Genomic DNA, 12,769 nt, shown 5'->3' on the forward strand with positions numbered 1-12,769 from the left:
AATGAATTTATGAAATTCTTGGGCAAATGGATGGACCTGGATGGTATCATCCCGAGTGAGGTAACCCAATCACAAAAGAACTCAAATGATTTATACTCACGATATGTGGATATTAGCCCAGAAACTTAGAATACCCAAGATACAAAATACAATTTGCAAAACACATGCAACTCAAGAAGAACAAAGACAAAAAATGTGTGGACAATTTGCCCCTTCTTAGAATTAGGGACAAAACTCTCATGGAAGTAGTTACAGAGACAAAGTTTGAAGCTGAGGATGGAACATCTAGAGACTGCCACACCTGGGGATCCATCCCATAATCAGCCTCCAAACGCTGACACCATTGCATATGCCAGCAAGAATTTGCTGAAAGGACCCTGATATAGCTGTGAGGCTATGCAGGTGCCTGCCAAACACAGAAGTGGATGCTAACAGTCAGCTATTGGATGGAACACAGGGCCCCCAATGGAGGAGCAAGAGAAAGTGCCCAAGGAGCTAAAGGGGTCTGCAACCCTATAGGTGGAACAACAATATGAAATAACCAGTACCCCTGGAGCTTGTGTCTCTAGCTGCATATGTAGCAGAAGATGGCCTTGTAGGCCATCATTGGGAAGAGAGCACCCTTTGTCTTGCAAACTTTATATGCCTCAGTACCAGGGAACAACAGGGCCAAGAAGTGGGAGTGGGTGGGAAGGAGAGTGGGGGTGGAAGGTATGGGGGACTTTTGGGATAGCATTTGAAATGTAAATGAAGAAAATACCTAATAAAAAAAGATGTATAACAAATCCATATAAAATCATATTCAAAAGATGAAGGGCTGAACTTTCTCCATTCGTTCAGTAACAGAACATGGATTCTAGTCTTACTACATTTGTTAAATGTATTCATGGAAGTACAATACAAATTAAAGAAGCAAGAGGTGAAATACAACCAAAGAAAGGACTAAAAGTTAAATTATCTGTTTTTCCAGACATTGTCTTCTCTGTAGGAAACCCTCATCAGTATATAAAACTATTAAAACTACTAGTAAATTCAGCAAAGGAACAAGATACAAAATTAACACACAAATATCAGATTTCTGATAATATAAAATTCCAAAAAGGAAACTGACATCACGATTTCTTAACAATGTCACAAAAAAAGAATAAAACAATAAACAATTTAAGAATAAAGTCAAATGCTTATGCACCAAACAAAAATATAATGCAAAAAGAAATAAAAGAAGAAAACATACAACCCTAACTGATCCACAGTAAACAATTTCCTAATAAACACTGCAGTGGCATTATTTTTACAAATAAAAAGATCCATTTTATAATTTGTATGGAATGCCAAGGAACCTGCCACCCAAAGTAATTTTGAAAACAATATGCCACACACCTCCTGATTTGTAAATCTGTCACAAAGCCAGAGTAAGTAAAAGTATGTTGCTGGCATCATATGTTGCTGGTATGTTGCTGGCAAGCGGACTGGGGCTTAAGTGATTAGAGTGACTATGCTCCAACTGACCTTGACAAGGACACCCCATTAGCTACTATTTCATCACCATGAAAATATTACTCATGACCTAGTTTGCATCTCTGCTGCTATGATATAACATTGGCCAAAAACAATTTGAAGAAATAGTTTATTTGACTTATTAGAAGGAAAGCAAGGCATAAACTCAAAGCAGGAACCAGCAGGCAGAGAATAAGGAGGAACATTGCTTACAGGCTTGCTCCCAGGCAAATATTTATCTTCCTTTTTTTTTTTAAATAATATTTGTTTTACTTTTTGTGACTATAGTATAATTTCTTTCTTTCCTTTCTTTTCCATTTCTTCCCTCCAAAACTTCCCATATACCCCTCCTTGCTTACTTTTAAGTTCATAACCTCTTTATATCATTACTTCTTGTTACATGCATATATATATATATATATATATATATATATATATATATATATATACACCCAAATAACCTTTATTGTCTATCCCAGACCCACTTACCTAGGAATGGTACTTCTCACATTAGACTGGATCCTTCAATATTACTTAATACTTATGAAAATGTCCCTCAGACATGTTCATGAGCCAATCTGACGGAGTCAGCAATTTAACTGAGAATCCCTCCTGGTGTCTCAGGTTAACAAACAAGATTGGCCAACACCCCTGACAACACAACTTAAGAGCAGAAAGATTGATTTTTCTTTATAAATTGTGAGTACAGTTCATAATAGCAGAGAAAAAGTGAAAGATATATGTCACAGCTTGCTGACATCTCACTAGACCAAAAGGCAGTATTAATACAGGAAGTAAAGTCAGGAAGTATTTCTTAAAGCCTACCACAATGAGCATCCTTGGGCTAAACTTCAGATCTTAGACGTTTCACAACCCAGCAATTTAATAGAGGAGCCATAAGGGGTTTTGCATTCAAACCATTTATAACTGTTGTGATGTCAATTTTGTTAGAAATTCTGTTTGTCCAAGTGCAGAAGAATATTGTTTTACATTAATTTTGAAATCCAGAAGTATAAGCATTATATACTTTTCCCTTTTGGTTTAGATGATTTTGACTATTATTTTTCCCTTCAATAAGTATACATGAGTATTTTATAATTTGTGAGATATTAATTGAACTCTAGTGGAATAAAGTAAGGTAATTAATAAGTTTCTTGTAATTAATTGGCCTAACAGTTCTCTCTTTCACCAACTCTCCATCACTGTCATTTGTTCTTCAGAAACTCCTAAATTAGCATTCTTCAGCTGCTTATTGATTTACAGATAGATAATGCAGAGAGGATTAAAGGGATCCTTTATGTAGATATTGGACAAAAGAGACAATGTATTTCAGCTACCTACTACTAGCCATAGGAAATGACTCCTTACCCTGTTTCAGTTAAAACAAATGTTAGCAGGGAATAATAGAACTTCTGTGAAACAAACTACTGTTTCTCTTTCTTTTTTTGTTAGATATTTTCTTTATTTACATTTCAAATGTTATCCCCCTTCCTGGTTTCCCCTCCAAAACCACCCTATCCCACCCCCCTTCTCCCTACTAATGAACCCACCCACTCCCACTTCCCTTTCTTGGCATTCCCCTACACTGAGGCATCCAGCCTTCTCAGGACCAAGGGCCTCTCCTCCCATTGATGTCCAATAAGGCCATTCTCTGCTACATATGCAGCTGGAGCCATGGATCCCTCCATGTGTACTCTTTGGTTGGTGGTTTAGCACAAGAATAAGGAAGACCAATGTATGAATACTTCAGTCCTTTTTAGAAGGGGGAACAAAATACCCATGGAAGGAGATACAGAGACAAAGTATGGAGCAGAGACTAAAGGAAAGACTATTCAGGGACTGCCCAACTGAATCCATCCCATATATAGTCACCAAAACCAGACACTATTGTGGATGCCAACAAGTGCTTGCTGACAGAAACCTGATATTGCTGTTTCCTGAGAGTCTCTGCCAGTGCCTGACAAATACAAAAGTGAACGCTCTTAGCCAACCATTGGACTGAGCACAAGGTCCCCAGTGGAGGAGCTAGAGAAAGGACCAAAGGAGCTAGCTGAAGGAGCTTGCAGCCCCATAGGAGGAACAACAGTGTGAACCAAGCAATACTCCCAGAGTTCCCAGGGACTAAACCACCAAACAAAGGATTTTGTCTTTTATAGAAGTGGTATTGTGGCTTAGTCTGGTTTGTGGTATTTGGGAGAATATACCTGAATGACATGTAACCTTTAATTCAGGTCAATCATTGTTAGTTTTCTTCTACTACCTTGTTTACTTCAATTATTTTTATTTGTCAGGTTCTGCAGTATTCAGGATGGGTATTATACACATGTCAAATTCATCTTTAAATGAATTATAGTTTGTTAAGTTTCATTTGTGATTGCTTGTTGCTAGCTTTGGAAAGATAATTATCTTAAGATCCTGTTTTGTTTTTTGTTTTTTTTTTTCCCAAAGTCTTGGAAGTTTGTGCATTTTCCATCTGTTGTAGACTTCCTAGAATTTTCTCTGTACAGAGTCATAAAACCTGCAAATGCATCAGTTCTGCTTGCTCCTTTATAAATAGCATATTCTGTGCCAACATTCTGAATTGCTATCCCAGCTGGAACACCCAGAGGAGAGTTTTGACAAAGTGGGGCTCATGATGATTACCAACTTATTTCAGTTTTAAATAGATGTTTGCTGTAGTTAGTAGACCGTGTTCAGTACAGCCCTGTATCAAAAACATTGTTCTTATTTTGCTGACAGTGTTTCCTATAGATGAATTTTATCACACATTTTGTTTTGCCTTTATTGGAATTGCTATGAGAGATTTCTCCTTCTCCTTCATTCTGAGTTCTTGTTTATATTGCAATTTACATGCAAAAAAAGAGTGGATCCATGTGTTTGAGGTCTTTTAATTGGCAAGTTTCACATCAATCCTATTCTTTCAGCAGTAAAGTATCAAATTTTACTTATTTAAAATATCAATCATCTACAACCTCTAAGATATTTTTATTCCAGAGTTAAGTGAATCAATCATACCTCTTCTCTAGAAAACAAAAGGAAAGGAATCAAACACTGCTCTCTTAGTAAGCAAGCGCACAAGAACAGTTTAGCCAGCCTTGACATTGAGCCCATGATTTAGGATTATTTAAGTGGATTATAAAAAAAAACAATAGTTAACAGTTTGTAAAATGTTCCTTATTTTGAACTAGCAAAGAACTATTGATTTCAGACCCTGTGTGACTCCTAAAGTGTGTTAGTAAAAAAAGATATGATGACTCTAAATCAGCACTGTTCACCACCGTCATAACTTTGCAGGGGAAGTCTATCAGCAAAGCATAAATTAAATCTCCATGCTGAGAAGAAATCTATAGAAAGCACGCTCCTTGAGTCGATATATTTCAATGAGGTTGATATGGTGTCTTCAGTAATGGAATATAATGAATGGTAGACTGTAGAACTTGTGCTGTTTATAACTAATGTTTTATCTAATAAAATAAAATCTCACCTAAGGATGCCTTTCATAGTGTGATATGTTACTAAGTTTACCTCAGCGTGTCAGATGTAGAGAACACATGCTTTCAGTGTGTGAGTGGCATTGGCTGTGCACTGGCATTCGTGATAGCTGCTCAGCCTGAACAGCTGTGAAATGGGATGAGCTCCAGTCATGGTTCATTCTTACTTCAGAGGTTTAGTAGTTTGGAAGTTTGATTGACTGGCACATTCTATCATTGTCATAACTTAAATAATTCAGTTAAATTTTTTTAAAACATGATTTGATATTTAGGGCTTTTCTTTTTTAAAAAATGAGAAGCAAGTAAAGAATTGTAAAGATTTGGGACTTATTTGTGGCATTGTGAAAATAAATAAGCCAATGTGAAAGGAAAAAAACAAAACAAAACAAGATTTTGTTTTTTGATTCTGTTTTTTCCCCCCTGAGGCTGGATTCAGTAGACCATCACACATCTGTTAGAACAATAAGTGTTCTTTTAACTATTCTTGTTAATTCTCTCGTGAATATCTACAGATCCATTTAGACACAGTCTCAGAGGAAAATAATTCACACTGAATTTCGTGAATTTGGTTCTCTTTCTTCAAAGACATCGGGAGATAATTTCTACCATCACTTTCAATACCACTCCTGAAAGTGTGCTATCTTAATAAGACCTTTACTCTTTCATGATAAGAAAATGCAGCTATCACTCACTGTTATATGACAGCCAGGACTCAGTAGATAAAGTGAGAATTCTCTATACTGTGTTGTCTTGTGGCATAAATCAGTGGTCTCAAACAAGGGCATAGCTTACTGAACAGTGTGAACAAAAAGAATTCACAGGACCATTGACTAGGTTCCAAGAATAAGAGAAAATATGTTCAGAGTTTTCTATGAACAAGCATTTTCATCATTGAAAAGCACAAGTAAAAAAAGTCAACAGAAGAGCTACTTACACCAGAATAGAAAGGCTCACCAGACACACACAGCACATCCTGCTCCTGTAGCATCAACAGGTCTCTGGCAAGGTGTAACCGGACTTTAAAAGGTTCTTGATTACCATCTTGTAGCAAGCAAACACCTGTCTTCGTCTTCAGATAAAAAGAGCAAGAAAGAAAAATTGCTCAATTCACAAGTTATAATTCTCAAAACTATTTACAGAAAAATGTGATGGATAATACTTGTGAGCTAAGAGCAATGCTCTCAGCCACTCACACATGAATTCACCGAGACACTAAAGACTGGATAACCACTTCAAGGAATATGGAGTTTTAGATAATGGAGACCATGCCAGAGAGACCAAACTAAGACTCAGGCTGCATCAAAGATGCTGCATTACACTGATAAACAATGAAATTATTGTATAATACTTTAAATATAAAGGTAACACATTTTTCTTTGTATAAAATTTAACCTTTTAAGGTTTGTATTATAGTTTGTGGTATATATAGTCTCTCTCTCTCTCTCTTCATATATATATATATATATATATATATATATATATATATATGTGTGTGTGTGTGTGTGTGTGTGTGTGTGTGTGTGTGTGTGTGTATAATCAATTCTAGTTACTCCAAAGAAAGATAAGAAAGAACAGTCTGAAAATCTGGTCTCCATACCTCTTTTTTTTTTTTTTTCACTAAGCATTAAGTCATTTTCTGTCTCTGATATAAAATTCAAAACTAAAACTACATGCTTAGGATTTACTTAAATTTCCAGTATGTCATAACCTCTACTTGTGAGCACATATTCATGCATGCACTTGCATGCACACACGCACCAAAAATAAAAAATAAATAAACTCTACCTATAAAAAGACGAAGATGAGAGTTTTGCAAACTATATAAATGAACAGAGATATTTTTAAAGTCATTTTTTATAGGCTAATACAGATTCATTGTAAGCTCATCTTTTTGCTTAAACACTTTGGTTTTTGCTTTATTTTGTTTTTTGGTTTCTGTGTTTGCTAGGCCCCAGCATAGCCTCTCAGGAGACAGCTATATCAGGGTCCTTTCAGCAAAATCTTGCTAGTGTGTGCAATAGTGTCATCCTTTGGAGGCTGATTGTGGGATGGATCCCCGGGTATGGCAGTCTCTAGATGGCCCATTCTTTCATCTCAGAACCAAACTTTGTCTCTGTAACTCCTTCCATGGGTGTTTTGTTCCCAATTCTAAGGAGCAAAGTGTCCTCACTTTCGTCTTCGTTCTTCTTGAGTTTCATGTGTTTTGCAAATTGTACCTTGTATCTTGGTATTCTAAGTTTCTGGGCTAATATCCACTTATCAGTGAGTACATATCATGTGAGTTCTTTTGTGATTGCGTTACCTCAATCAGGATGATGCCCTCCAGGTCCATCCATTTGCCTAGGAATTTCATACATTCATTCTTTTTAATAGCTGAGTAGTACTCCATTGTGTAAATGTACCACATTTTCTGTATCCATTCCTCTGTTGAGGGGCATCTGGGTTCTTTCCAGCTTCTGGCTATTACAAATAAGGCTGCTATGAAAATAGTGGAGCATGTGTCCTTCTTACCACTTGGAACATCTTCTGGATATGGATTGATTTTTCTTTGCGAGTGGTTCACAAACCTCTTTAATTTTTCCTCTGTGTGAGAATCAGTACTCTGGATAATTAAACCATACCATTTTTATCAAAAAGAATTTGTATCATACAGTATAATCTGATTATAGTCTCCTATCTCATCTCCTTCCAGAACTTTCCCTTCTCCCTAGCTGTCCAACTCAATACATCCATGCTTTCATTTCTCTCCCTCTCTTCAGAAAACAAGCTGGAAAAAAAAAAGAATTTAAAAAGAAAGAAATATAAATATATAGGCATTGATACACACACATACACGCACACACACACACACACACACACACACACACACACACACACAAAACCAAAAAACAAAACAAAACAAAACAAAACAAAAACCACATAAAAATACAGAAATTAGGGAAAGGACTGAAGGAGCCAAAGAGGATTGCAATCCCATAGGAAGAACAACAGTATCAACTAACCCAGACCCCTCAGAGCTTCCAGAGTCTAAACCATCAACCAAAGAACATACATGGCCCTGTCTAGCTCCTGCTACATATGTAGCAGAGGACTGCCTTCTCTGGCCTCAGTGGGATAGGATGTACTTAATTCTGTAAAAACTTGATATCCCAGGGAAGGGGGATGCTAGCAGGGTAAGATGGGAGTTGGTGGGTAGGGGAGTAGGGGGGAGGGTATGGGGGACTTTTGGGATAGCATTGGAAATTTAAATGAAGAAAATACCTAATTAAAAAAAATTTAAAAAATATAGCTGCAACAATGAAAAATACAGAATCAGAAAACATAATACACTACTAGATGTTGTGTTGGCTCGTTTAAGTCAATTAGACATATGAACTAGAGTTATGTGAAAAGTGGGAACTTCAATTGAGAAAATGCATTCATCAAACATAGCTGTAAGGCATTTTCTTAATTACTGATTGATGAGGGAGGACCTAGTCCATTCTAAGTTGTTCTCCCAGGTCTGATGTTCCTGGGTTCTCTAAGAAACGATGCTGAGCAAGCCATAGGGTTAAAGCCAGTAAGCAGCACCCCTCTATGTCCTCTGATATAGGACTATTTTGCATATAGAAATATTGAACGGTGTTGGAAATCCCATATTCTCTTTATTTTAACCAGTTGTGGATCTATATTTTAAAAAGAAGCTTTGGGGTTTGTGTTTATGTGTTTTGTTTTCAACTTTTATTTAATGAGTAGTAAAAGCTATATATATCATATATTCGTGGACATATGAAGTATTTAAAATATAGTTAGAAACTACATTAGTTTAGGAAAATTGCTTTAGTAGACATTTAGCACCTATGATTACCCGAGCCATAAGGAGTTTGCTAGATAAAAAGTATGAATTCCTTTCCATCAAGCAAGCTTTACATTCTGACAGCTGCTAATTATCTCCAAAATAAGCACTTTTCCACCATACCATTAGAGATATTTCTGGGCCAATCATTGTTGCTGTCACAGGCATTATATCTGGGCAGGAATTCCAATTGCTCCTCTCCCTTGGCAGCACATGTACTATATTTCAATATTGAGGGACATGTTCTCTGGGAGTTTTCAATACAGTTCTCATGGAAAAGACATTGAGATTCATTGCAATTGGTTTACTCCAATATTGGTTCTAAAACAATGTTGCTTTTTCAGGAACAAGGTCTACCTTCAAATTCTGGAAGTCAACCAAGGGCAACGGCAATAGCCAATATAGTTTTAGGAGACTCTTATATTCCCTCTAACCAAAAATCCTAGGTTAAGAAGATTAACAATTGGTGTGATACTATGCAAATAAGTGTAGAGAATCTTCAAATAGATCTAACCTAAGATTCAGGAATTCTACTCCTAGGTTTATATTTCAATTTCTTTTTTATATTCTGCCTCCAAAATAATTCTATATACCTCCATATTTATAATAGAGAGAAAATGGAATTAGCCTAAATGCCCTTTAACTGATGAATGGATAATGAAAAACTATTTCATATGTAACATGGAATACTATTCAACTGTAAAAAATGAAATAAAATTTATAGTTAAATTGCTAAAACTGAAAGTATTATATGGAATACAGTAAAATATACACACAAAGAAATGTGACACATGTTGTCTTTAATTTATAAACCACAGATCTAAGTTTTTATATTTGAGTATATAATCTGAAATAATCTAAGAAAGTAGAAAAGTAAAAGGAACGTGGAAGAATAGAAAATAGTTATATAGAGATGATGATAGGTATGTCTAAAGGTGCTAAAAGAAGGAGAAAGGGAAGAACTTTAGGGAAGAGGGAGAAGAGGTTGTAGAGGGGGAGACTAAAGGAGAGATAAATAACAATAAGGATGTTTCAAAACACAGCAGAGAAACATTACTTTGTAAGCTTAAATACATATATAATATATGTATATGTATGCATATTCACACAGAGACACAAACACACATATTAGTGTTATGATACATGGGGTGATGATGACACCCCAAAGAACCATGTACTGTCTAAGTTTGTTTCTTTTACTAGAGGATGAAGAGAAAATGGGAATTTTAAGTGTATATGTTGCCAAAGAAATGTTTTGAATTTGAGCAAAGAGCATAAAGAAATGGTAGACAGCTGCCCTAGCTCCAATATTCCTCTGTGAGATCAAGGAAAACAGAGAAAATGTGGGTGTGTATTTTATTCTTTGATAAACATTTGCATATGCCTTAGTGTCCGCTGAGGAAATAGTAATTCACATTATTCTCTTACAATCTATTCTAACTTCAGAGAAGCAGAAGCCACGCTGAAGGTGAACAGGGTGGAGGGTGTGGGTGGGTTGGGGGATAGTTTAGTTCTGTATTCTCTAGTAGTTGCCTTCATTTCTTTCTGGCGAAAATTATCTAAGAATGACTTTCTAGGCCATTGAGATCTCTTTAACCAGTTAAAGACTCTTGAACTGTTATGAAAAATTATTAAAATGACATCATTGCCTTAACCCAGATGCCCATCAAGTACAAACACTTGGGTCAATGAAGGGTAAATTCAACAACAGTTTCCTTTGTAACTAGTAAATTATTTTCCCAAAGCCATACAACTGGAGGACTAGAATGCTCTATCACATAGAGTAGTTTGTTTTTCACCTTTTCTGTGATTATTTTCATCAAGCAGTCTCCAGAGATCCAAAATCCTAATTTCTTATGAATTAGATATTCCCTAACACATTGCTTGTTTACAATTTTAGCATACCTTTATACTTCATATTCATCCTTCTTTTCCTTTATTTTTATAAAATATTTTACTCTATCCATTGTCCAGTTGTAGTTCTCTGTATTAGATCCCATATACTGCAAGAAGGTGCTTCTCAGATGATGACTGGGTAAGGTACTAATTTATGAGTGTTGTGACATGTCACTATGAGTAAATGTATTGCTATGTTCCTTGGCAGAATAACACTCTCTGATTTTCTGCTAGGCCCACACCTTACACATTCTTGGATTTTGGGCCCCCGGAGCAGTGTCTGAGAGATTATATTTCATGTATTACTAATCCAGCCTTTTAGTCTGTACCTTTTTATTAAGTAATTGACATTATTGATATTGATAGTTATCAGTAAAAAGTGTTTATTGATGCCAGCTATTTGTTGGTATGGTGTGGGTTTTTCTCCTTCGTTTGACTGATTATTCTAGCATTATTTTTCCTTCTGTTTTGTTGCATATAGTTAACAACTTCAGATTGAAGATTTCCTTTTAATGTCTTCTGTACAGAAAGCTGGATTAGCAGATAAAAATTGCTTACATTGATTTTATTGTGGGATGTTTTTCTTTTTCTATCAAATGTAATTGATAATTTTGCTGGGTATCATAGCCATGACTGGAATTTTTAGTTTCTCAGAATATGTACATTTTCCCTGGCCCTTCTTCTTTTAAAGGTACTACTACAGTGACAGACAGATAGCTCAATGGAATAGAATTGAAGACCCAGAAATGAATCCACACACCTGTGTTCACTTGATTTTTTGACAAGGGAGCTAAAACCATCCAGTGGAAAAAAGAAAGCATTTTTTAACAAATGGAGCTGACTCAACTGCAAGTTAGCATATAGAAGAATGCAAATTGATCCATTTTTAGCTCCTTGTACAAAGCTCAAGTCTAAGTGGATCAAAGACCTCCACATAAAAGCAGAGACACTGAAATTAATAGAGAAGAAAGTGGGGAAAAGCCTTGAAGATATGGGCACAGGAGAAAACTTCCTAAACAGAAGAGCAATGGCTTGTGCTGTAAGATCAAGAATTGACAAATGGGACCTCATAAANTTGCAAAGCTTCTGTAAGGCAAAAGACACTGTCAATAAGACAAAAAGGCCACCAACAGATTGGGAAAGGATTTTTACCAATCCTAAATCTGATAGGGGACTAATATCCAATATATACAAAGAGCTCAAGAAGCTGGACTCCAGAAATTCAAATAACCCCATTAAAATGGGGTACAGAGCTAAACAAAGAATTCTCAACTGAGGAATATCGAATGGCAGAGAAGCACCTGAAAAAATGTTCAACATTCTTAATCATCAGGGAAATGCAAATCAAAACAACCTTGAGATTCCACCTCACACCAGTCAAAATGGTGACAGCAGATGCTGGCGAGGACGTGGAGAAAGAGGAATACTCCTCCACTGCTGGTGGGATTACAAGCTTGTACAACCACTCTGGAAGTCAGTCTGGAGGTTCCTCAGAAAATTGGACATAATACTACTGGAAGATCCAGCAATACCTCTCCTAGACTTATACCCAGAAGTTCCAACTGGTAATAAGAACACATGCTCCACCATGTTCATAGCAGCCTTATTTATAATAGCCAGAAGCTAAAAATATCCCAGATGTCCCTCACCATAAGAATGGATATAGAAATTGTGGTACATTTACACAATGGAGTACTACTCAGCTATTAAAGACAATGGACTTATGAAATTCTTGGACAAATGGATGTATCTGGAGGATATTATCCTTAGTGAGGTAACCCAATCACAAAAGAAGTCATTAGATATGCACTCACTGATAAGTGGATATTAACCCAGAAACATAGAAAACCCAAGATACAATTTGCAAAACACAAGAAAATCAAGAAGAAGGAAGACCAACAGGTAGATACTTCATTCCTTCTTAGAATAGGGAACAAAATACCCATGGAAGGAGTTACAGAGACAAAGGTTGGAGCTAAGATGAAAGGATGGACTATCCCTAGACTACCCCACCCAGGGATCCATCCCATAATCAGCCACCAAACACAGA

General features: G+C 36.2%; 1 protein-coding gene across 11 annotated transcripts in view; it reads right to left on the minus strand.

Moving 5' to 3' along the window:
• The window catches only part of Sntg1 (syntrophin gamma 1), an 835,208-nt gene that overhangs the window by 349,917 nt on the left and 472,522 nt on the right, over window positions 1-12,769 (minus strand). For 9 of the 11 annotated variants that reach the window (XM_029469700.1, XM_029469941.1, XM_029469725.1 and 6 more), the window contains one exon: window positions 5,923-6,057. In XM_029469700.1, the coding sequence (XP_029325560.1) occupies window positions 5,923-6,057 (135 nt within the window). Of the gene's footprint in view, window positions 1-5,922; window positions 6,058-6,773; window positions 6,810-12,769 lie in introns of those variants that run through there. The other 2 variants (XM_029469958.1, XM_029469900.1) reach the window with 2 other exon arrangements.

This window comes from Mus caroli, chromosome 1, assembly GCF_900094665.2.
Source record: "Mus caroli chromosome 1, CAROLI_EIJ_v1.1, whole genome shotgun sequence".
Lineage (NCBI taxonomy): Eukaryota > Metazoa > Chordata > Mammalia > Rodentia > Muridae > Mus > Mus caroli.